This window comes from Falco peregrinus, chromosome 5 (assembly GCF_023634155.1).
Source record: "Falco peregrinus isolate bFalPer1 chromosome 5, bFalPer1.pri, whole genome shotgun sequence".
Classification (NCBI taxonomy): domain Eukaryota; kingdom Metazoa; phylum Chordata; class Aves; order Falconiformes; family Falconidae; genus Falco; species Falco peregrinus.
In genome coordinates this window covers 103355087-103379602 of record NC_073725.1, presented here as the reverse complement: position 1 = coordinate 103379602, position 24516 = coordinate 103355087, and the positions used below count along the sequence as shown (strand labels likewise).

The following is a 24516-nucleotide window of genomic DNA, read 5'->3' as shown; positions in this document are numbered from 1 at the left end:
CGGCGCGGCCGCCGCTCCCTAACAAACTCCAGCAACCCATGAATCATTCATTTAATCTCTTCTGACACGCCTGTCATTTTCTCGGGCGAGGAGCGGAGAATCTCTTGCCGAAGGAGGTCATTAGCTGTCAGGGACGGTTCCAACTGCCTTCCTGCCTCTGTATCGATTAAACCTCTCCGCCTGCGTGCAGGGGCTGTGCGGGGAATATTGATGGGGTTGCCGGGACTGGGGCTCGGTGTCGAGGCAGGGGAGAGGGGTTTGGGTGGGGAGGAGGCATCGGCCAGGCTGGAAGGAGAGACGGAGGTGGGTATGTCTGGATAGCAGCAGGTGCTGGGGCCTGAGTTTGGGGTCCCCTGGAGCTGGGGGTGGGATCCCCTCGTGTCACCACCCTACATGGGAGCTTGGGGCATCAGGGTGGTGGTGCCGGTCCTGGAGTAGGGTATGGCTGATGGCTGAGCATGGTGCGGGGCTGGGAGCAGGGCAGCTGGGGGTCTGGTGCAGAGATGGTGTGTGGAGGAGAGGGATGCTTTCCTAAGATCTTTCCAAGGGCTGGGATGTCATCATGGTGGTGCCTGGCTCTGTTCCACCGGTGGCCATGTGGCCATGTCATTATGTTTTGGACGATGGGGCTCGAGGGGACCATGGGGGACATCCTCCCTCTGGGTGTCGGGGGCAGCTCTACCAAATCTGTTCCTGCCATTTGTCTAGCCTGTCCTTCCTGAGCTTTGCTAGTGATGAGCGTGATCTCAAACATTCAACTCAGCATCCGGGGAGCGGGGAGAACATAGGGGAGGGCTCGGGTGCCTGGCAGGGAGAGGTGCATGTGTGCTGCAGAGATGCCATCTGCTTCCTTCTCTCCCAGCAGCAGCAGCTTCAGACCTTCGGGTTAATGGGTTCTGGGTCTATTTAGAAACCCTCTATTCTGCTTATTTTTTTTTTTTTGCCAGTTCTGTGTACTGGTTTGCATGTGGTGTATCCAGTGCTTTGACCAACGGCTGTTAGACCTCTCTGTTCCTAGCCAGCAAGTCTGGACCAGGGCCCTGTCCCTGTCCTCTGGGCTGGTGGGAGATACCCACATAATGAGGCTGTATGCTTCTTTGTGCCCCTCACCAGCGCGTTTTGCCTCACTGGTTAACAGGCTCTGCCTCCTTCTGTTCCCTCCTGCAGTATTTCTATGAAGGGAATGACATCAGTGACCTGCCGGTCAACTTGTCCGTGGTCTGGAATGGGAACTTTGTCATCGACAACCCCCAGAACATCCAAGGTGAGTGAGGGATGGGAACAGGGTGGGAAAGAAGCCCGGTGCCCCCCCCCCACAGCCTCCAGCCCACCCTTCTCCCCAACCTCAACCGCAGTTTGCACCAGTGCCTTAGGGAAAGGAGCGATGCTCCAGCTGCATCAATCAGGCAGGTTTCTAAACAAGGGGCTTTTCTGCAAGAAAAGCTCTGCCCCTGTGTTGAGTCCAGGGTGCTGGTGCCTCCTGCCCATGGGGTTTGTCCTACCCGGGGAGGGGGCAAGAATGGGTGTCCTCCCCAGAACCCTGTGCCCACGGACTGGGGGGGCTACGCTGACCCCTGTGCTCCTCCTGCCATTGCAGCCCACCTGTACAAGTGTTCGGCCCTGCGGGAGAGCTGCGGTCTGTGCCTTAAGGCTGACCCGCGCTTCGAGTGTGGCTGGTGCGTGTTGGAGAGGCGCTGCTCGCTGCGGCAGCACTGCCTGGCCTACGAGAGCAGCTGGATGCATGCCAGCATCGGCAACAGCCGCTGCACTGACCCCAAGATCACCAAGGTATGTGGGGACGGATGCGTGGTGGTGCCCTGTGCTGGGAGGCTGGGATGGCGATGGAGATGGGGATGGAGCTTGCTGGTGGCACCTCACAGCAGCCAAATCTCTAGTCAGTTTTTAGGACTGAGCATCTCGTCATCACTCTCATTTCCAAGGCTAAAATCCTCTCTCCACCACCCCTATGCACTGGGCTTTTGGGATCCCAGGAAAGCTGTGGCTCCAGGTTGCTCCTCCTCATGTCATCATGCTCTCTGGGGCCAGTAGTTCATCATCATCCCCCTTCCCTGACAGCTTTTATGACCTCCACTTAATAAGACTGTGTATATTAATGTTCACATGCCTGTTGGGCCAGGCTCCAAGTGCAGGAGGGACTGGGGGGTATTTCTGCTGGATACCTTCTGTTTATCCACAGCTAGCTGGGCTTCGCTGGTGTTAATTACTGGAGTCTTAGCACTGGGTCTGATCTGTTTGGGTTTCAGTGTCTTACCTGATGGAAGCTGGAAGTGAGAGTCGTGCCTTTTCCCCACGCCTCTTGTAGGGTACCGGTGCTGCAGTGTGCTGGGTGGCAGCCGCGTGTGGAGCAGGGGGTGCCCCCCAGCTGGGCATATCTCTGCCTGCAAAGAGCCCTGCATGCAATAAATACTGCCTGCAGAGAGTTGTGTGGGGCTGGTGGAGTATTGGCAGGAGAAGGGATCCATTCCTGGGGGAGTGGGGTTGAGCCCCAGAGCTTGCAGCCCTACAAGGACATCTGCTGTGTGGGACTACCAGGCTCCCCATCCCTGATGGCTTCCCACCATGCTCAGACTGAACTTCCCAAAGCTGGACCCCTGGGGATGGTGGGAGTGGAGACCACAGTGGCCAGGTCATGCCCAGGTCGCCCGGGTCTCGTGCTTGTATGGCCAGGGCTGCAGGCATACACACCCCCGCCGCTCACAGCAGCTTCCCAGCCGCTGACGATGGCCAGCCTCGGTAGCAGCTCTCCCACCCTGAATCATTATGAAATTCTGCAGTCAGGGCAGGTGCAGCAGGAACAGATCTGCTAGCAGGTGGGCTTGACCTTGGTGCTGCTCCGTCAGCCCCCTGGGAGCTGGTGGTCGGTGTGGATGTGCACAGCTGTTGGTGTGATGCTCCTCCAGCAGCCTGCCTGTTGTGCAGCTCTGTCCCACACCCCTGCTTGTGGGCAGGCTTGGAAATGGTCCAGAGAGCATCCTGGTGCAGAGGGGGCAGCACAGGGTGGTGGGGGAAAAGAGTCCTCTGTGATTTCAGGAGGAGTTAGAGCCTTCTTCCTGCCCAGCCCACCGGGATGCCGTTGTCTCCGTGGATGGTGGGGCTGGGCTGGGACATGACCTTGATTCTTCAACCTTGGATTGAAGAATCACTTACCTATTGCTCAGTGGTGGGGACAACCCCCTTCCAAACCTCTTCGGGGTCCTGCCTGATGCTGGTTGTGACCCTCAGAGCAATATCCCTTTCCTCGGGAAGGGGGAACCCCTTGGCCTCAGCACCTCCTGGCCCTGCTGTGGCTGCTGGCGCTGGGGGTGAGCCCACTGCAGCCATTTGCTTGTTGATGTAAAAGTGTCCTGTGAAACCAATTAGCAGGAAAGCAGCGGTGTTTGTCAGGGCCAGGGGTTTGGAGGTGAAAGGGAGAAAGGAGAGGCTGGAGCAGCCCCTGCTCTCCTCGTCCGCTCCCTCCTCCTGCGCACCTTGTTTAGCTGTGACCTCCCTGCGCTGGGCGGCCAACAATGTAATTTCATTCCTGGGCTTATTTCTCCCCAAACGTGTGGCCCTTGTCAGCTTTCCCACAGAGCAGGAGGAATCAAACATGCCGGAGCAGCTTTTAACACTCATTTAGAAACACCAAACAAACAGCCACTTCTTGCCAGCCGCTCCGGCGGAGCTCGATTTAGGGGGAAGACCCAACCTGATGGTGCCATAATGAGCTCTGATCCTGGACTTGGGCAGGGACCGAGCTGGGTTTAGGCAAACAGTGGTTCCCTGCAGCCCCAGAGAGTGTTGTTGCCCTGTAAATTGTGAGTTGTGGCTGGAACACCAGGTGCCAGTCCTAGCTCTGATACTGTCCTGGGACAGACACATCCCACCGGATGCCTGTGTGCAGCAGGGACTGGCTGTCCCTGTTGGAGCATGCTGAAGGTGATCATCTCGGTGTGAATCTGGAGGACGGTGATTAACCCCAGAGGCGATGGCTGCTGCGGGGCTGTGCAGAAACAGCCCCTGGCTCCACGTGGTCCATTGGGGCCGGGGATGCGGACAATTGCTGTTGCTGCTGCTTGTTTCCCACCTTTCACTCATCTGCCTTTCCTCGCTGCGGGGGTGATGTCCAGGAGCGAGCCCTCTGCAGAGGAGGAGGAGGAAAAGGAGGAGAAGAGGCTGCAGCTGGCCCCAGGGTTGCAGCCGCCTAGATTTGCCAGGAATGCCAAGAGCTCACACGTGCTTGGTTGCAGCGTGAGCATGGCCACAGCTGAGCATGGCCGTAGCGTGAGCCTGTCCAGCCGCTGGGCTGAGCGCTGGCTGAGATGTCTCCTGGTGCTAAAGGGCGTCTCTGCCAGCACTGCAGGAGCACGAGCAGGGGAGGGCATCACCTGCAACAAAACAGTCCCTTTCCCTGGGTCAGGAGGCACCTTCCTCCTGGGCTGACACAGCCTGCGTTACTCTCTACCTTGCCTGCTGCCTGCAGCTGCCTTTGCCCTGCTCTGTCTGGGTGTCTCTGGGGACCCAACCCTGGCCCTGGTCCCAGCCGGGGTCGCGCAGCCCTGCCATTCATCCTGGTTAGCGCTGCAGGTGGGCGCTGGTGTAAAACTGCCTCTAATTGCCTGGTTGGAGGTAGCGGTGGGTACGTGTCTCCATGCATCCCTCATCCCGCTGCTGTCTGCCAGGCCACACCTGCTCGCTTTGTTGGGCATCATCCTGGTAAATGAGGCGTGGTGTTTGGGGTGAGGTCCTCTCCCTTCCCAGCTGACCCCGGCACAGGGTTTGCTGGCAAGAAAGAAATCCTTTCCCCCTCTGCCTGCCATGTGCAGGGACCTGATGGAGATGCTTTCTCCTTTGAGGACATCTTGGATATGGGGACCTCATCCCTGGGTACATGGGACCTGGCCAAAAGCCAGGCAGATCCATGTGCTTGCTCACTGGCCCAGCTGAGCCGTGGCTGATGCTGCCCTGTCTCCTTCCCATCGGTGTCCTTGTCACCTGTGAGGCAGCTCTGTCTGCAGCAGTGTCCAAATTCCAACCCTCTGCTTGGACACATCTGGCTTGTTCCTGGGGATGTGGCTGTCACTCAGGAGGTTTTTTCCTCTCTGTGAGCTCCTTACAGATGCGCTGGCATTTATCTATTATCGCCCTTCTGCTCCTCACTGCTTATAGGGGAGTAACATGCATCCAGTGGCTGCCCAGGCTGCAGCCTGCCTAAGCAACGTGCCCCCATGGCTCTGCTCCCGTGGCTGATGGGCCGTGCTTTCTCCTAGCTGTTCCCTGAAACTGGCCCCCGGCAAGGAGGGACCCGTCTGACCATCACCGGTGAGAACCTGGGCCTGAAGTTTGAAGATGTTCGCTGGGGTGTTCGAGTCGGCAAAGTGATGTGCATCCCCATCGAGAGCGAGTACATCAGCGCTGAGCAGTAAGTACCTGGTCAGGGGTGGGCGTGCTCCAGATCACCTCGGTGGGTTTGAGACACGGGTGCGGGTGTTCACTTGGTGTCCGTGGCTGCAGAAGACATGGAGCTGACTGGGCTGAACTGGGAGAGAAGTACCTGCTGGTTGTGGTTGTTCTGGGAGGAGCGCATAGGCTTTGGGGAAGCTTCCTCCAGGGCTGGCAGTGCCAACAGCCACCGTGTTGGTTTCTCATGAACCTGCTGGCACATGGGACCTTTCTTGAAGCTGCTCCATCCCCACCGTGCACAGGGAGCCTCTCAGTGCTAGGGCACTGAGGGTTCCTTCCCCACATCCCTTAGGATTGTGTGTGAAATTGGAGAGGCCAGCCCAAGCAAGGTCCACGAGGCACGGGTCGAAGTGTGCATCCGTGACTGCTCGCCCAACTACCGGGCCACGTCCCCCAAGAGCTTCACCTTTGTGGTAAGCCCTGTACCAGGGGCCAGGTCAAGCACTGCAGGTGGGAGGTGATGCTGGGCGGTTTTGGGTGGTTTTCTGGGTGAGTTCTGGCCCCCAAAATCAGGGGGCAGGTGGGGATGCTCTGGGCAGGCTTTGGGTTGTGTTGGTTGAATTTCTCCAAGGCTGCCACTGCTCTGCCTCACCATGGTCCTCCCCACTGCCAGCCCTTAGCACCATGCCCGGCTGCTCTCCCACAGGTCCCTCTTCTCTGTGGCCCCATCACCTGCTCAGGATTGCTTGGGGATGCGGGTTTCAGTCCCCAACCCACCTGACACCAGGGATCCTCTTTTCTCTTGACAGACTCCCACTTTCTCCCGCGTGGTCCCAGCGCGTGGTCCTCTCTCTGGCGGCACCTGGATCGCCATCGAAGGCAACCACCTCAATGCTGGCAGCAACGTCTCCGTGACCATTGGGGGACGGCCCTGTGCTTTCTCATGGTGAGGGGCACAGAGGGTAAGGGTGGTGGAGGATGGGTGACAGACATGCCCGGAGGCAGTGGGACCCCCAGATACAGCAGCAGCAGGGAGGCCGTGCTGAGGAGCCAGGAGGGACCCCAGGATCCAAACGCCACAGGTGGCCAGAGGCATCTCCCCTGAAACCTCCATGTGTCAGAGGCTGCAGGAAAGCCCAAAGAACAGGGATTTTTCTCTAAAAGCACAAAGCCCTGAGGCATGAAGTGGATAATTTTTAGATTAGGGATGATAATGGAGCGGCTCTTTAAATATTTTCCTCCGGTAATTACTGGTTATCAGCCCTAATCGCTGCTGTTTGCAGCAGCCGCGCGATGGGAGCGCTCAGGAGCTGCTCAGCCTTTCCTGGCTGCCTTTTGTTTCATTTCTTGGGGTGGGTTTTTTTTTTTTTTTTTTCTTCTTCCTTTCTCTCTTCCTCCCACTCCCCGGAGCACTTTCAGAAGGGGAGACAGCTGGGGCAGGGGGCTCAGGGCAGCAGTGGCCATCCCTGGCTGCCCTCGCCTGCCTCCTGCCCTGGCACTGATGGGCTGTGCATTTCTGCCTCAGGAGAAGCGCCCGTGAGATCCGGTGCAGAACCCCCCCTGGGCATGCCCCCGGTGGCTCTCCCATCCTCATCAACATCAACCGGGCAGAGCTGAGCAACCCAGAGGTGAAGTACAACTACACAGAGGACCCCACCATCCAGAAGATCGATCCTGAGTGGAGCATCAACAGGTGAGTTGTGGAGTGCTTGGGTGCTGGCAGGGAGCTTATGGGTTGCATGGGGAGCTGTTTTCTGCATGGGTCCCCCCCTTCTGATGGGTACGTTCCAGTGCTGCTGCGATAGCTGCTGGGCCGTGCTCCAGAGATGTGGCGAGAGGAGCGTGAGCAATGGCTGGGTACCAGCACCCTGCTAACTCCTGGCCTGCAGTGCTCAGCCTGGCAGGGGGCAAGCGCAGAGAGCGCTTTGGATCTGCTTAATTTCAGCTTGACATTTGGCGGCGGCAAATAAAATTAAAATATTTCCCATCGGGGGATTTTTTGAAATGTTTACATATATTTTCTAAAAGGTTTCAATTGGCTGGAGAGGAGGCGAAGGAATCCATTAAGAGCTAGTGCCAAGGGAAACCTTCCCCAGGCCGTTGATGAGGAGTGAGCTCCCCAGGGGCATGGCCAAGCTCTCTGGGGCCAGGGGGCTTTTAACACCAAGCCATGGAGAAAACCTGGCAGGGCTCAGCCTGCCCTGCCACCCACTGCCTGCGTGGTGAAGGCAGTGGCAGAGAGGAGCTCCTCCTCATCGGGATGCTTTCCCATTGCGCATGCCTGGTCTCCTTTAGCTTGGGAGCTGCTTTCAGATCCCAAACCCAGACACAGGGTGGGATATTAGTGTTAATTAGCAGGTTTTACATCTCTCGTTGGCCACTGGGTCAACTGAGATGATTTGGCAGTGGTACATGCCAGATCCTGCCAGTCCTAGTGACATCTGGGTGGGATGAGAAGTCCCTGGGGCACTGTGGTTCGCCTAGGTTGGGGCAGATGGGCATCTGACTGGGGAGGAGGATGGGTGCTTCCCTCCCAGCGGTGGGGACCCAGCACCAAGCTGTCTTTCCTAACCTGTTGTCTCCATGTCACTAGCGGCGGGACGCTGCTGACTGTGACCGGCACCAACCTGGCCACCATCAAAGAGCCGAAGATCCGGGCCAAGTACGGCAGCTCTGAAAGGGAGAACGTAAGTGGTGCTGGCTGGGGCTGGGGGCAGGGCTCAAGGAGGAGGGATGCTGTCCCTCTGCAGTGCAGGGCAGAAGGCGCTTTCCTTGCCCGTCAGGTGTGATGGCGTGGAAGGGCTGAAGTCCAGAGGCTGCCACCCAAAGAGAGGCACTGATCAACCTGCAGAGCCTCTGGCCAGGTGCTGCCCGGAGAGGGCTGATATCTGAGTGTGCAAAACTGATGAGAGGTTTATGGGATGTCTGCGGGATAGTGACAGAAAGAGCCTGTGCCTAGCGAGCTCAGTGTCCAGAGCCGCTGCTTGCAAGAGATCCTTCTGGGGTCCAATCCTGACCTCCCTGTCAGGAGCTAGGTCTGACCTTGGTCCATGCTTCCTGCAGAACTGCACCGTCTACAACGACACCACCATGGTGTGCTACGCGCCCTCCATCGACAACCCTGTGCGGAGCCCTCCGGAGGTCGGTGACCGCCCGGATGAGATTGGCTTCGTCATGGATAACGTCCAGGCCCTGCTGATCATCAACACCACCAACTTCGTCTACTACCCAGACCCTGTCTTTGAGCCGCTGAGCCCCACAGGGATGCTGGAGCTGAAGCCCAGCTCTCCCCTCATCCTCAAGGTAAGGCGCTGGTGCCTGCGGGCGGAGGGCTAGCCACGTGTTCCTTTGTGGAGGTGGCTTTTTGTCTCTCCTGGGGTAAAGTCCTGCACTGTGAGAGCATGAGTTGGCTTTGTGTGGGTTTTTTTTTTTTAAGCGTTCCCCATTGCACGAGAACTGACAGTCTTGTTTCTTGTTCCCTCAAAGGGCAGGAACCTGCTCCCACCAGCTGCTGGCAACTCCCGCCTGAACTACACAGTGCTGATCGGAGATACTCCCTGCATCCTGACCGTCTCTGAGACCCAGCTCCTCTGCGAGTCCCCCAACCTCACCGGCCAGCACAAAGTCACGGTAAGTACTGACACCGGTGCCTTTGCTTCTTGTGTCCCGTGTGTCACAGAGATTCAGTCTTTATCCTGGCACCGGCCCTGCTGCATGCTGATCCTTGGATGAGGAGTGGATAGTTGTTGCACGTGCAGGAGCATCCTCAGGAGCCATCTTCCTGTGCTCCCTGGGCATCACTCTCCCTAATTACACCTTTGGTAGGACCAAATACTTTGTCCCCTCCCCAGCACGCTCAGCCAGGCATTCCTGTGCCCTGGGTGGCCCTGGCTGACCCTGCCAACAAACTCCTTCCCCGCTGGATGCCAAGGCGCAGCCTGTGCCAAGGCCAGGGCGGCGGGGTCCCACCCCTTCCCCCTGATGCTGGCTCATGCCGTGAGGAAGGCTTCTTTGTGGGGTTGTAGCACAGCAGTGCTCATGCTTCAGGACCCTGCCAGGTTGAAAGGGACCCAGCATGGTCCCCCCCAGACTCCCCACCCATGGGGGAACTCGCTTCACATCCCATCTGTTCTTGTAATGTTGTCTGAATGAGACATCAAACTCTCTGCCCACTCCGCACACGTGCTGGCAGCGTGTGTCCTGCATCTCATTAAAGTGTGCTGCACTGCTCCGGACCAGTCCTTACCCATCCCTGCATTTTTCCACATCCGTCATCCCCCAGTTCCCAGCACAGTGGGCATGGTGGGGAGGGCTGCCCTGGGCGCATGCCCCCTGATGCCAGGTCCGTTTTTTCCCCCACCACGGTGCAGATCAAGGCTGGAGGGTTCGAGTTCTCCCCAGGGACGCTGCAGATCTACTCGGACAGCCTGCTCACCCTGCCTGCCATCATTGGGATTGGTGGTGGGGGTGGTCTGCTCCTCCTCATCATCATCATTGTCCTCATCGCCTACAAGCGCAAGTCTCGGGATGCCGACCGGACCCTGAAACGCCTCCAGCTGCAGATGGACAACCTGGAGTCTCGGGTGGCCCTGGAGTGCAAAGAGGGTAAGGGATCCCTGTGCTGTTAATGGTGGGGGTCTTGGAGGGTCTCGAACCATCCTGAGGCTCAGTGTACTCCTACTCTTTCCCCACTGCCTTCCAGAGAGGGAATAGGAATGGGCAAAGCTGCTTTATCAGAGGAAATGAACTCATTTTGGGTGGGATTTGGGGATTTTTCCAGTTAAGGAATTCCCCTCTGTTTCTCCAAATGGGAGAAAAGAAAGTAAGGAGGGTAGGGAGGGCTGCCTGTGAACGGGCAGTCGGTCTCTCATTACGTGATGGAGGGATACTGTGAAATTGGACAGAATTCCTTGTATGATCCTGCTGATAAAACCTAATTGCCCATTATCCCCCTGAGCTGGCTCCCAAGGCCCTGACCCTGCCAGCCAAAGCCACAACCAGCCCGGGTGCTGTGGCTGGAGCAGGCACTGAAAATGAGCTAATAAAAAGGGGAAAGAAAAAAGCCCCTTTGCTCCCCCAAATCCCCCCCAGATCCTCATCCCTACACATGCCTGCGGATGGCACTGGTGACAGGGAGAGGGGAGGGAGCTGGTGGAGGGGATGGTGTCTTGTCTCCCACAGCTGGCAGATAAAAGGATCTGCTTTTAATTAAAAGGCACAATCTCTTCCCTGCCTTTTCTCTTTTCTAGTCCCACTAGTTACAGATAAGATAGCACGCCTTTCAAGCTGACGGTTTGTTTTTTCTCATCAGGCTGACGAGCCTGCAGTCCTCTGCCTGGCTTTCGGCTCCCTTTAAAGTGCCGTTAATTTGATTTTTCTGAGGGTTTTCTCCCCCCCACCCCAACCCCTTTCCCTGGTGCATCTCCAGGACTCCTCTCCCGTCAGCTTTTACCTGTAGGTGCAATTAAAGGTTCAAGATACACACACACACACACACACACACCCCACCACCACCACCCCCCACCACCCCCACCCTGTGCCCTCTCCCCCCAGCATCATGTTCCCCTGGGAATCAGGGCTGCCTCTGCTTGGATCAGGAGGTGCCAGGGTGGGTGGGTGTGTTCAGGCTTCTCTAGAGTAGTATTTAGGTCAAAAAGAAATCAGGACATTCTTGTGGTTTAGGCTTACTGTTTCCCCCAGAAGCTCTGGCTTTGTTCAGGCCTTGCTGTTCCCTGTGGCCGCCAGCATCCCTGGGAGGCTGTCAGTGCTGGGGGGGGGGGCTGATTTGAGCCCCCTGGGACCTGGTGGTCCTGTTCCCAAATCTGTCACTAGATTTATTCTGGGGAAGTCATCCACACCCTCCGAAGCTCAGTTTCTCCATCTGTGAGATGGGGAGGGTGATCACAGCCTGATGGGGGGAGGGATGCGGAGCTGATTCATGCTGGGTGGGGGAACACCCGTGGGGTGCTGGGGGGTACGGCAGAGGCTGGGTGCCAGGACTCTGGTATATGTTGCTTAATTTTGGTTTTCCCACCCCAGCCTTCGCTGAGCTGCAGACTGACATTAATGAGCTGACCAACGACCTGGATGGGGCTGGCATCCCCTTTCTGGATTACCGCACCTACGCCATGCGAGTTCTCTTCCCAGGGATAGAAGACCATCCCGTGCTGAAGGAGATGGAGGTGTGGTTCTGTCTGTCTCTGTAGTGTTTCGCGCTGGGGATGTGCCCCTGCACAAACCCCTGTGCCCCAGGCATCGGGCTGGAGGGATGCTCTGGTTGATGCTGGCCTGGTGTGGTACAGCAAAGAGCATCTTGCTGGGCAGCAGTCGGCGCGAATGCGGACCGGCTGCCGAATGGTTACTATGCTCTCTGACATTAATGTCAATATTTATATTAATATCATTGCTGCTGTCATTTTCTACAGCACTTGCTTTATCCAATTGGGTTTGTTTGATGCCTGACCGGCCGCTCATTTCTAGCAGGCTTGTCCAACATCGCCTGCTTGCTTGGCTCCATTTCCCCATGCAGAACCCATCCTTGGCATCCTTCCCCTGCTCCCCAAACCAGCTCCCTCTCCTCTCCCGGCCTCCCCACCTCTGTTTAATTTAGTGCGTGCAATTGCACAGCAATTGGCTTCTCGTTTGCTGGGCTGCTGAGGCCGCTCTTGATTAGAGAAAGGGGGGGGTGACCTTAGCTTCCCCTCACTGCTGACCCAGCACAGTAATTAATGTCGACGTGGGCTTCACAATGTGTTTAGGAGGAGTAATTGGCCCTGGTGCAAGATGCACGGTCACTAATTACAACACAACAGGCTCTTACCAACTGCAAGTGCACGTGCTGGTGTTGTACACCAGCATGGCTACAGCACGGGGCCCTGGCCCTCTGCCTGCTCCGTGGTCCCTAATCCCAGCTCCGCAGGGCGGTGGGGACCTGTTTCCATGGATTTCCCCTTGCAGCTCGGGTTTCCGGATGCTCAGAGCTGCAGCAGGCTCCAGCGAGCCCTCCCTGGGGCACAGCCCTTCCTGCCTTTGCAAAGCCTGGCTCTCCTCTCGCCTCTGCTCTTGCTCTTAAGGATTTTCCCTAAAGAAAGAGGGGTGAAAAGGGTATCAAAAAGGGTATCAGAGGAGGAATTTTGCATTGGCTGCGGTGGGCTGGGTGGGAGTTCGTCCACTTCCAGCTTTTAATTCAAAACATCCCACTTCAGACAGAACACCAGCTCAGCCTGGCCTGGGAAACAAGGGGTTAAAGTTTCAAAGGAGCAAAAAAAAATTAATAAAAAAATCCCCAAAAGAGATTAAATAAAGCAACTACAGTTGTGTAAGCTTCATATAATTTAATCAGGTTTGCTTTTATTTGTCTCTTTTCTCAGAGTGTAACATTAGCTATTGCAAGTGACGGGAAGGAAATGGCACTTGCTCACGCACACGCTAATCTGCAGCGAGCGTTGGGCTGTCGGTACCAGCTCCCTTTCTCTTTAGATTTTGGGGGAGCGGTTTGTTGCTTTGTGCGAATTTAAGCCTGATTAAATATTTAATTCAGTATTGTTCATTTATTTCTGCTAATGATCAGCAAGTTGTACGCGGGGGCCCAGGGAGGTGACAGGCATGTGGGGGGCTAAGGCATGGCCGTGCTGCTTGTGATGGGGATTTCGTGTCCTCTTGTGCTCCCTGCCAAGGCTCCAGTGGGATGGTCACTGTTGGGCAGGATCCATTTCCCATCTTAACGAGATCCTGTTGCTCTGCTAAAGGGAGAAAGCCTCTTGTCCTGTGGTCTCCTTTGCCTGGTCTTGGCTGCAAAAGCACCAGCAACGTGCAGGGGTGGGGAATACATCATGTCTCCCTCTGCCCCAGTTTTACTGGTGGGTCTCCAGCACAGCCACTGTGCTCTAGCCAGCTCTTGGGTCTTCCCATGCTGAGGAATCAACTGGCATCTCTGCATCCACGCAGGGAGCAGCTGATGCTGCTGAACCTCGGGCATCTGCCTGAGTTACCAGCATCATTGCATTGAGGTCCCCATGTAGTCTGGAGGGGGGGGACTCTGGGAAAACATAATGTAAAGCATTTCTGTTCCTAGCAGGACATTATCCTCTGACCTGCAGTAAGGGAAATTGAGCCACGTGCTTGCTTGCGTGGTGTCCATGAGAGGAACCCCGAGGATGGGGGCAGAGACTTTGTCACTGTCCCATCACCCTTCTGGGATGCTCTGGGGCAGGCATTCCCACCCACCTGGGTAACGAGGGTGACAGTGACACATGGGAACTTGTATTGCAGAATTGACAAGGACTGGGTAGAAAATGAGGTTTTTGTCCAGTGGGAAAGAGTATTTTGGAGGAGGAAGTTACAACTGCAAGGAATTTCACTGAAGAGTGCTGATCCAAAGTTTTGATTGAAGTGAAATGATTTGATGTGTCAAAACCCTGTTCTTCATTTTGAGCTGGTGTTTTGAAATGAAAAGTGTTGTTTTGTCTCCAAATATCGACGTGAAATGAAATTTTTCACTTATTCTACCAATCAGGAAGGAGGGGGGAAAAATAAATAAAATAAAACGGATGTTTTACCACAGCAAAGCTTTTATTCAGAGGAAAACATCTTTTCCAATGAGAAAAATGTTGTTGTAAAAATGTTCATTTCTGAGGTCAGGGCTGATCAGAGCTGGGCTGATGATGGCAGTGCAGGGGTGAAAGCATCCCAGCCTAATCCATGCGGGATCCTATGTGGCCAAGTATGCCCAGGAATACACCTTCATATATCTCAAGAGGAAAAGGAATATTTCAGGCTGTGTCTGGAGTGGTGCAGAGCCAGGTTTCTGCTGTTTGCTTCTCTGTCTGAAAACCAGCCCCCCAAAACCAGGCGGGTTTGCTGCTGGCGGAGCTCAGGGTTGTGGCTTTATTTGCTTTCTGTGCAATACCCAGAGCATGTGTTGCAGTGACTTGGGTGGGAATCAAGCTGCTTGTTAGCTGAGATTGAAAGTTAGAATTTGTGTGTATGTTTGGGAGAGAAAGTGTGTTTGTTTACAAGAGGGAAGTGTGTGTATGTGCCTGCACACACGTGGGAGAGAGTCTTTGTACGGAAGCGTGTGTGTATGTATATACATATATACATCACTGTGTTAACCTAATGCTGGGATATTACCAACTAGATAATACTTCTAGAGGGTGCTGAGGCTGATCACCGAAGAGGAAGCTTGGTAGTATGGAGAGAGCAAATGCAGCTGCTTTTTGACCCTTTTTCATCCTTTCCTCTCAGGGGATGAGGGTGAATCCAGGGTCTTGTGCAGCCCAGCCACCTTCTTCTTGTCGCCCCTCCCCCTTGTGCCCATCTCTCAGCTTTGCTCTATCCTTGCAGGTTCAGGCAAATGTGGAGAAGTCCTTGACTCTCTTTGGGCAGCTCCTGAACAAGAAGCACTTCTTGCTGACATTCATCCGCACTCTGGAGGCTCAGCGGAGCTTCTCCATGCGGGATCGTGGCAACGTGGCCTCCCTCATCATGACAGCGCTGCAGGGTGAGATGGAGTATGCCACAGGTGTGCTGAAGCAGCTCCTCTCCGATCTCATCGAGAAGAACCTGGAAAGTAAGAACCATCCCAAGCTGCTCTTGCGGAGGTGAGTGACCATCCGAGATGTTGGAGCTGTGGGACAGTGCCCAGGCTCTTCTAAGCATGTGGACAGGAGCCAGTGTCCTTCAGGGATGCCATCAGTGATGGCTTTGGTGTCAGCTTGTGGCAGTGTTGGCATAGGGTCTGTGGCCAACTTCCTTGCCTGTCTGTGTGCAAGTGTGAGAGGGATGTAAGACCACCTGGACCCACGAAGTCAGGAGTCGCCCATGGGCTGTTCTCACTCTGGTTTGGCCCTTGTGCGTTCCTGTTGTCTGGGAAGCAGGGAGCAAGATGCCGCCAGCTGCACAGACTCGTGCCGGGAGGATGCACTCTGGTGTCAAGCGCTGTTGCATGTTGCCACAGTGATGCTCCCACCTGCCTTCCCTTCGCCAGGTGACCAGGCAGTCCCCCGCACCTCTCAGCATGTGGGGCAGCTCTTGCCTGGCAGCTGCCTTGCTACATGGGTGCCTCTGCGGCTGGCAGCAGGCAAGAGTCCTCCTTTTCCCACTGCCTCTTCGGGGCTTGCCCACCTTGCCAGGCACATGGAGGTTTTCCTGGGAAAGCCAAGCGGATCTTCACAAGCTGGGAGTCTCGCCGGGGCCAGGGGGAAGCGCAGGCAGGAGGCAGCCTGCCAAGCCCTGCCGTGAGTCTGCCTGGCCCATCAATATTTAACGATAGCTCTGAGCTCTCCTTCATCACGGACTGATGAATATTGAAAGATACACCAAGTGCTGAACAAAAACAATTAATAAGCTCCACCAACCCAGCTCGAGGGCCTCTGTGCCATCTTCTCCCATCACACGCTTTGCCGTGCCTCCCCACCTCTGCCTCCCCCAGCCTGCTGCCACCAGCCTCCCGCGGAGATGCAGGGATGGCTGAGAGCCATGGGACTGGCATGTCACCAGAAAGGCTCAAGAAAACCAAACCATATTTCAGACGTCAACCAACGTGCATGCCGTGCCCAGACCAGTCAAAGCCTTTTGGGCTTTGTGTGCCTGGCCCTGGGAAGATGCCTGGAGAAGACACAGATGTGAGCTGGTCCAAGTTAGATCTCTGCTACCTTCCCTTGGCCAGTCTCTCTAAGCACATTGCTTTCTTACTCTGCTTCATTTATCACATTACAAGGGTGCCCTTAATTTTTCAGAGCACCTAATTAGCAAAGTGCCAGGGACGGGGTGCAGTGCAGAGCTGTGGCTGGCTGGGAAAGGGATGGGTCTTGGAGGTGCCAAGCCCTGTCCCCCATCCCTGTTCCCTGAGTGCATCCTTAGGCTCTGCCCTTCTTATCGTCCCTCCATGACATCAAGTTCCACTGAAATATTTAAACTGTATTTCCATCTCCTGAAGTAAATCAATAAAATATAAATAAAAGGCGGTGCGGGGAGGCCGGCAGCTGCAGTGGCGGAGCCGTGGGAGCAGCACAGGGGCAGAGCCCAGCCTCCACCAGCGTGGAGGGAGCCAGCAGCCCCAGGACCATCGGTCCCCAGCCGCGGAGCTCGAGGACCCATTGCAGGTGGAGCTGCAGGAGGCTTAGGAGAGGGGCGAGGTCCCCTGGCTGGTACCTTGCTTGTGCCTCCCTGAGCAGTGCTTCTATGATTCTATGATATTTAACAAAAATACTTTGTTCTCCCTGCAACTGCAGCACAGAGCAACCGGTGCTGAGGGCTGTGCTGCTTTATCCTTTTGATTAGCTCTGCTCTTGGGTGTGAGAGTGTGCTTACCACCCAGGGCAGCTGGATTAACATCGATCTAACTGGATAGAGCTATTATTTATTTATTTTGTTATTGGATAATCTCCCCATTGCTGTGGCATCTGGCTCTATCGTGGATAAAGACAAATATCCACCAGAGCCTGGGTGGTGGCACTTCAGATGAGTGTTACAGGCTTGTCAGCAAAGAACCTGGTCTGGGGCTGGGGAGGGTGTCTGCCAAACAGCTTCAGACCACCCCTCCTTTGGCTTTCTCCCCACAACCCTTCTCCCTTTTTTCTTCCCCTTGATGGATTAATCTTTCTCATGGGTGCAGGAAGGCTTCTCTCCCCTGGAGGCTCAGGTATTATTGTTCCCTAATGGTTTAAGGACAGCTGTACTATTCCAGGGAGGGCAAAAAGGGCTAAGCCCCATTAGGATGAGGGAAAGCCTTGGAAGGGACCATACGACCCTGAGTCAGCTTGAATAAACTCTGGGAAAGTGGATTTCCTAAACCCACCATCTGGCCATTGGGAACCGCTCCTGGCCCATCTGCTGGGCATGGCATTGGGCAGTGGGACTCCTTCTAGTGGCTCTGAGGTTCGGGTTCCTTCTGGGTTTTGTTTCTTGAGTCAATACGTTTGTATCCATTCCCCTGCTGCAACAGGAGTGCAGCCATGTCCCTGAGGTTATTAGTATTGCTTGTGCTTTCAGGAGCATCTGTGTTCGCAAGTGGCTGATCCGATGATTAATGGTTGGATAAGCTGAAGAAGCCTAACCAGAGAGGGTCGAGGGGCTGGCTGGCATTTTTACTTTAAAAATAATGGATGTGTTAAGGGGAATTTTAATCTTACAGCAGTGAGACTAGGCTGTGGTGCAGAGACAGGCGTGTTAAGTTGCCCTTGTAGTGCTGCCTGGTTCAGCCAGGTCATGTGTTGCCCTCAGCTCCCTTTGTGCCAGGCTGTCCCTCTCCTCTGCTGGTGCAGCATGTCCTGCCTGCCATATAAGCATCCCAAGGTTCCCACATTCTGTTTGGACCCACCATATCTTACCCCCATCCTGTGGGATCCTGCTCTCCCTCGTGCACATGCTGCACGGTGATGGTCCCAAATAGACACAGGCGAATCCCGTGGACCTTCCCTGCCATGCTGCTTTGGAGCATGTGGCATCTGGATTTGAACCATGCATGAACTAGGGGAAATATGTAGGTTTTCTCAAGGGAGTTTTTACTGCTTCTTTCAACTGCATCTCCAAAAGCTGAGAGGCATGACTTGATTTTTAAACTCCTTTTGGAGCAGGCGGTTGCAGCTTTGTACACCGCAAGCTCCTACATCGCCAGCCTGCTCTGAGGAGACACGCAGAGACCTGGGATTTCCACCGTGCAGGCAGGGAAGGGTTAAATCCTAAGCCTGGCACAGCGTCTTTGCACAGTGCTCCAAAGGTGCCTGGAAAACACGTTAAGCTTCCAGCCACTGCTTTTACTCCTTCCTCCTTTAATCCCCTTGTTTTCAGCTGAATTAGTACTGGGGATAAGTTTGACCAAAACCATATGGGGATTGAAGTCTCCAGACATAAATCCAGTGGTGGCTTTAATCAAGGCCATGTCCCAGAGGACTGGTGCCCTCTCTGTGTTGCAGGGCTCTGCATCCCTGCCCAAGAGCCACCCAGATGCCGGCCCAAGGGCAGGGGCATGGAGGGAAGCAAGGGTGCAGAGCAAGGGTGGCCTCCTAAAGCTTCACCATCACCACTGCTGAGTGCCAAACCCCAGGCGTCCTCCTGAGCAGACCTGGCACAGGCTGCTGGGGAAAACTCTCTTTACCCCTGCAGTATTGATGGTTCTGCTGTGGGTCCTGGGCTTTGGGGCTGTAGAGATCAAGGGCTACTTTGGGGGTTGCAGGGAAGTCCCATGTCACTCAGTACTGGTGGGGCTGTGTCAGGGCAATAGTGGTACTGAGTGCATTGCAGGAGCAGAAGTCAGCAGCAGCTTCCAGGTGGGGAGAGGGGCTTCCAGCTAATCCAGGCACACGGTGATGTGGGAGGAATTGCTCCTGTTGTGGGAAAGTGGGTCAGGATCTGCCTTGGCCTTGCAACCTCAGCTCTTCTCTTCAGGTTGTGCTTTAACTGGGGAGCACGAGGTAGGTTTGGTGACATTTTTCCTGGCTTGGGTTTCTCATGCGGCCCTCCTGTGGAGGGAGCTGCCTGGTTCCGGTGGGACACGATGGAAGAAACAAACTTCATTGAAGTAGAAAGTACCAGAAAGAAGCAGAAAGCTGGTCATCCCCTGGGTGAGACTTCCCATGGGACAAGGTTGTGCTCAGCTCTCTCTGGTTCTCCAAATACACTAGAGACCAATTTGCTTCTCCCTCCTGGGGGGTTGCTGTGGCTCAGCCTTGCAGATGGGCAGGCTTTCCCACTAGAGCTTTGCCTGTCTGCTTGTGCCCCTTTGCTTCGAGGCTCCTGCCTTTCCAGACAAAACCTTTTAAAGCCAAAAATAATTTAGCCACAGTCCAAGGCTGAGGTGGCGAGGGGTGAGATAAGAGACCTTTAATATCCTCTGCTGACAGCTTTGCTCTGCCTTCCCTACAGAACGGAGTCAGTGGCAGAGAAGATGCTGACGAATTGGTTCACGTTTCTGCTGTACAAGTTTCTGAAGGTGAGTTTGGGAAGGGGTGGCACCCCCCCCACCCACCCCCCCCGTGGCCCTTGCAGGGACAGGCAGCGTGGTACCCAAAGCCTGGGCTGAGCACTGCTGCCCTCTCCCAGAGCAGAGAGCGCTTCCCAGGCCTCCGTTCCCATCCCGGCTTTCTGAGATGTGATTAGTGATTCTGGGTCTCCTTTTGGGGAAATAGCTGTGACTGAGAAATGAAATCCAGACTGGGATTGCTTCATGCGTAGTGAGTTTGAGATCTTTTTAAAAACGGTGCCCAGGGAAAGAATAAATCTGAAGCAGCTCAGCTGAGTCTTGAATCCCTTCGGAGTGGTCTCCATTCCTCCCTCCTTGCCTCTGCTTGTGCAGCTCAGGCGGAAAGAGCCCTGGGAAGTGGTCCTTCTGTAGACGTCACTCTGATCGGAGGATATTTCTGCCTGTTTGAGCTGTAGTTTGATGTGCTGCACTCGTCATGTGCTGCTGCTGCTTTTCCTTCATCTCTTTGACACTCCATGGTCCGTCATGCTCCATGGCAGGGGAGTCATTTCCCCCAGGCATCTCTACTTCTGCTGTTGTTTCCCCTCCTTCTGGAGGGGATGCCCCAGTGGGGATGGATGCCCCGTGGGGCCTGTTGGCAGCCAGGGACACAGCTCCCTCCACCACGTGTGCACGAGGGTGTAGACCCTGTTAGCTTGAATTCACATTTTTCCCAGTTCTACCAGGTTAACGGAAGAGGATGCCAAAGCCTAAGGGCTGTTTTTACCACTGGTTCATCCAACCCATATTGAGAACATTTATGCCATCTGCACTGGTGCTTTTACCCGCTAGAGCCACACCAGTGGCCATGGGGGTTGCACAGCTGGAGCTCCAGGCTGTGGACCCCCGGCTTGGTCCTGGTGCTGCTTTGGGATGACACCAGTGGGGTGAATGGTGCCTGCGGTCCTGCCTCTGGTTTGTCAGTCAGCAGAGTTTTTTCTTGGGATCCTGCCTGGCGTCAGCGCAGCGAGGCTGGGTGGCACGCAGCCGTTTTTGTGGAATTTCATCCCTCATTAAGATAAAGAGAGTTTGAACCATTTCCAGCCAAGAGATGAGAGCGAGCAGGAGTCTGTGCAGAACTCAAGTGATCGTCAACGAGAGGTGATTTATAATATCACTTACATGCACTTGGCTTTTTGCCTCTGTCGAGGGATAGCCTGTATCTATAAAAATCTAGCTGTAGCGTGGAGCGTAGATTGCTTTCCAGGGGTGGGAGAGGAGAAAAGCTGTGCTGGTCACGGGGAGATGTCAAACCTCCTGCTGCCTCTTCATGCCAGGGCTTTGCTCAGTGGGGGCCACCCTCCACCCCTGCAGCAGCAGTGCCTGGTGGGATCGGGTAGGACACGGTCCGACGGCTCTTTGGGCTCTGCAGGGGGACAGGGAAGAGCAGCTCTTGCTGTGGATAAACTCCCTCAGGGCTCCTTGAAGTGGACACGGTTGGACTTGGGCTGAGCAAAGCGCAGTGCGCAGCCTTTGAACACCCACAGCAGTGTTTGGGGATGTTGCGTTCATGTATGTGACTTGATGTCCTTGGCCTGTCCCTAATTGGGCTGGGCCATGTGGGCAGGTGACAGGGGCACGTTCACCTTGTTCAGAAGCTGCTTTGGATCAGCTCATGTGCCACCACTGTCCTGCATCTGTCTTCGTACAGCCCTGTCCCCCTTCGGAGAGGCGTCCAGGCGCATCACCCGTGTGGGGCAGGTCTGAGGGTGAGGAATGGCATGGGAGAGAGATGTGAGGATGGGACCAGGGCAATGCCTTTTTATAAAGTCCTTGACTACGCCATGGCTCTGGTGTGGGAAAACGCCTCTGGTCTCTGAGTGGTAGCAGCAGGAGAGAGAAGTCTGATTTAGATGCACCATTACAGGAGGAACATATGTGGAGGGCCTGGATAAACCCGCTGGCTGTGAGATTTGTTACGCTGGGGATCATCTCCCTGGGGAAGTGACTGAAACTACATTGCTTGGGTCACTTGAATTAGACTGGAAGACTTGAGGCTGTGCTCCTGCTTCTCCTGGATAGGTCCCACCAGAGGAGACCCATGGGGCTGGTTCCACCTGCCTCCCAGCAGTGAGGATCACAGGTGGCATCAAAAGCAGGAGAAACCCGTAGAGTAGACAGAGAGGTATCACAGCAGACAGTTTGCCAGCAGGGAAACTGCACCAAACCGTGGTAATTGTGCACGTAAATGAGGCAGGCAGATGTGTGCCCAGCTGCCAGATCGGCTCTCAGCAAACCTGCCCAGAGCAGGGCCGGGTGGTTGGCATCGCATGGCCACGATGTGCTGGGGCAAGGGATGGGGACAGGGGCAGGACAGCCGCCCCCGCCCAGGGCCAGCAGCACGGGGAGCCATCGCGGGCTGGCGCTTTCACAGAGACCCTGTAGTAGCATTTATCAGACTCTTAATGAGACACCCTGGGGAAACGGAGAGGGATAAATCGAGACAAGTGCTGAAAAATGCACAATATTAGGTGCCTGATGAACTAGATCTAGTCAATAAGACAGTTTGAGCGTTCGCTGGCTTGCCTCAGCCTGCTCCTGAGGTACCAGTGCGTGCATGTAGGAGGGTGTTTGCAGCTGGCCTCCTCCAGCTCGGCTCGCACGGATACCACCCCCTGCAAAGCCCCCCTCCCTCAGGCCCCCAGCAATGAGCAAACTGCGTCAGGGCTGGCAGCGGGGGACATGGCTGCGTATGGGCAGCAGGCTGCCCTCCATCAACCTGAGGGGCCGCTCGGCCCTATCTCAGCTGTCCCCTCCTGTATCCCACCCAATGGAGGCCATATCGGTGCAACTACCCAGTGCTGCTTTCTATGGTCCCTGTTCGTTTTGTTGGTGTCTGTCAGGGAAGAGCCCTAAACTGTCCTCATCTGTAGTGGCTCCGGGAGCTGTGACCCACGGCAGCATCGTGGCTCCAGTCCCTAAGAGCCACTGGGGACAGTGAGGCTGGGAGTGAGATTTTGCATTTTAAGGGTGGGACCCACATTTGGAACAGGTGGGGTAGCCAAGCTGCAACGTGAAGGATGTGCAGAGCCAGAGGGACAGGGCAGAGGGGCTCTTTCAGTTGACGTTAAGGTGCCTGAAAGGTCACCCGACAGGGGACCAGGATCCTGCAGCACACAGAAGCCCCCAGAACCCTGCATGGTGCTGGAGGAGTGATGTACCCATCACCAGGACCACTGATGCCTCCATCCTTCTGGGGAGGTCATAGGACCAGCTCTAATCTACATGTCCAAAAAGAGATTTATTCCCCATCAGCCCAGGCAGTGACCGAGGAGCAGAGGAGGTGACGCTGTGATGCCTGGAGTGCAACCAGGCCACCAGTGCGGGAAGGGCTGTACCCACTGCTCTTGGGGATCCCCAGAGGTGGGTGCGGAGCTGCAGACTGGTGGGCAGCAGACGTCTCTCTGGAGAAGGGAAATCTATGGGCTGAGATGGGAGCAGCATGCCAGCTGTGAGCAGGAGTCCTGCTCCAAGCTATCCTCCATCCATGCCACTTCCACAGACTTGGAAGTTTTACGAGGAGTTTTTACAAGCAACTGAAAGAAGCAATTTGAGTCTTTCCACCGCATCTGGAGGGGTGGGCTCGGGATGCTGTGGGAGCCCCCGGGGACTCACCGTTCTGCGGCCAGCCTGGCACTCCCGCCTTGCCGGGCAGCTGGTAATGCACAGTGTGGCACCCACCTTGGGTCTCACACTTTTCCAAGCTGACTTAATGAAGCCAAATTTGCAAATGAAATATAATTTCAAAGACAGGCATGTTGTCGGAAGGTCTGGGGATGATGTATGCCTGTTCCTGCTCGTTAGCAGCTGTCTCTTTAATTACCACAGATGCTAACGAGATGCTAACAGCATATGGTGACAGGAGAGCAGCCGCACTTTGCACCAAAGTACAATTTATTTGTGAGGCGGCTGGGAGGGAGGACGAGGGCTGGTGGGGTAAAATCTGCTGGGACTTCTCCTTGTTCCCTCTGCTCCCGCGGTACCCTTTTCTCTCTGTTAGGGCTAACGCCTGTCTCTGGAAGGGCTCATTGTGATGCAGCTCAGGGAAGAGGCCCTGGGTGATAGAGAAGCATCCACTTCCAGCCCCCTACACCAACTCATGGCTCCAGGCTGGTTGGTGCCTCCAACCTTGGCAGGTCCTTTGCTTTTCCTGGGTCGCTGCAGTTCCAGCATCCAGCAACTTTGGGGGAAGCGTCTGGTCCAGTTTCCCTCTCCCTCCCTCCCACTTGTGAGATAGAAGCTGATGTGGCTCTGGCTGGTGGCTAAAGCTGGTTCTGACTGTAGGGGTTTGGCTGTGGGGACATGTAGGTAGCAAATGGTTTAACTGCAGGAAACCTCATTACCTCGCCCCCTCCATCAGCTGGAGACTCGGGGTAGGGTTGTCAGAGAGTTGCTCTCTTTCTTTTCCATCCCTGTGACCAGCTGTCGTGGGGAAACCTCCTCTGACCTTCTGTCATGTGGGACTGGGCTCCTGGCAGATGCCAGAACTGCATCATGATACCTGGGCAAGAGTCCCCAGGCTGTCCCACTGCATCGTGCTCTTTCCAGTCCTCAGGTGCTTGGCTGGGCCAGCTCGAAAGATAGGCTGTATCCCATGCACAGAGTCCCCAGACTCAGTCTGCTCTTCACTAGCCCTGAATTTAACCGTTGTAGCTCATTTTTATCCTGTAGAATGAGCAGAATTCACCAGAGAGTGTCTGGAAACTTGGGGAAGCTGAGCCTAGGGGTTGGTAGACAAGGGAACAACCTCCAGCAGGCTTGGAACGAAAGAACAAGTTCCTTCATGGGATTAATTTTGCCATGTGCCCCCTTCCTTGCAGTTGTGACAAAGGGCTGGAGACTACAAAGCCATGTATGGGGCTCGACGCTGCAGGGCCACAGCAGGCTCCTGACACAGTGGTGGTTCTTGAAAGGCAAAGCTGGTGCCTGGCACCTTCTCACCCCTCTCTCTCCCTCTCCTCCATCCCCTGTCCCGCAGGAGTGTGCTGGGGAACCACTCTTCATGCTCTACTGCGCCATCAAGCAACAGATGGAGAAGGGACCCATTGATGCCATTACAGGAGAGGCTCGCTACTCCCTCAGTGAAGACAAGCTTATCCGGCAGCAGATTGACTACAAAATGCTGGTTAGTGCAAGTGGAAGCCTCACTGGTA

At 55.3% G+C, this 24516-nt stretch overlaps 1 protein-coding gene across 1 annotated transcript in view; it reads left to right on the top strand.

Moving 5' to 3' along the window:
- The window catches only part of PLXNA1 (plexin A1), a 121476-nt gene that overhangs the window by 81675 nt on the left and 15285 nt on the right, over positions 1 to 24516 (top strand). Inside the window, exons 11-24 of the mRNA XM_055805522.1 lie at positions 1168 to 1264; positions 1598 to 1788; positions 5268 to 5419; positions 5753 to 5873; positions 6210 to 6346; positions 6926 to 7093; positions 7994 to 8087; positions 8464 to 8703; positions 8887 to 9030; positions 9771 to 10005; positions 11440 to 11582; positions 14746 to 15002; positions 19267 to 19333; positions 24342 to 24488. Coding sequence (XP_055661497.1) covers positions 1168 to 1264; positions 1598 to 1788; positions 5268 to 5419; positions 5753 to 5873; positions 6210 to 6346; positions 6926 to 7093; positions 7994 to 8087; positions 8464 to 8703; positions 8887 to 9030; positions 9771 to 10005; positions 11440 to 11582; positions 14746 to 15002; positions 19267 to 19333; positions 24342 to 24488 — 2193 coding nt within the window. The remainder of the gene's footprint in view (positions 1 to 1167; positions 1265 to 1597; positions 1789 to 5267; positions 5420 to 5752; positions 5874 to 6209; positions 6347 to 6925; positions 7094 to 7993; positions 8088 to 8463; positions 8704 to 8886; positions 9031 to 9770; positions 10006 to 11439; positions 11583 to 14745; positions 15003 to 19266; positions 19334 to 24341; positions 24489 to 24516) is intronic.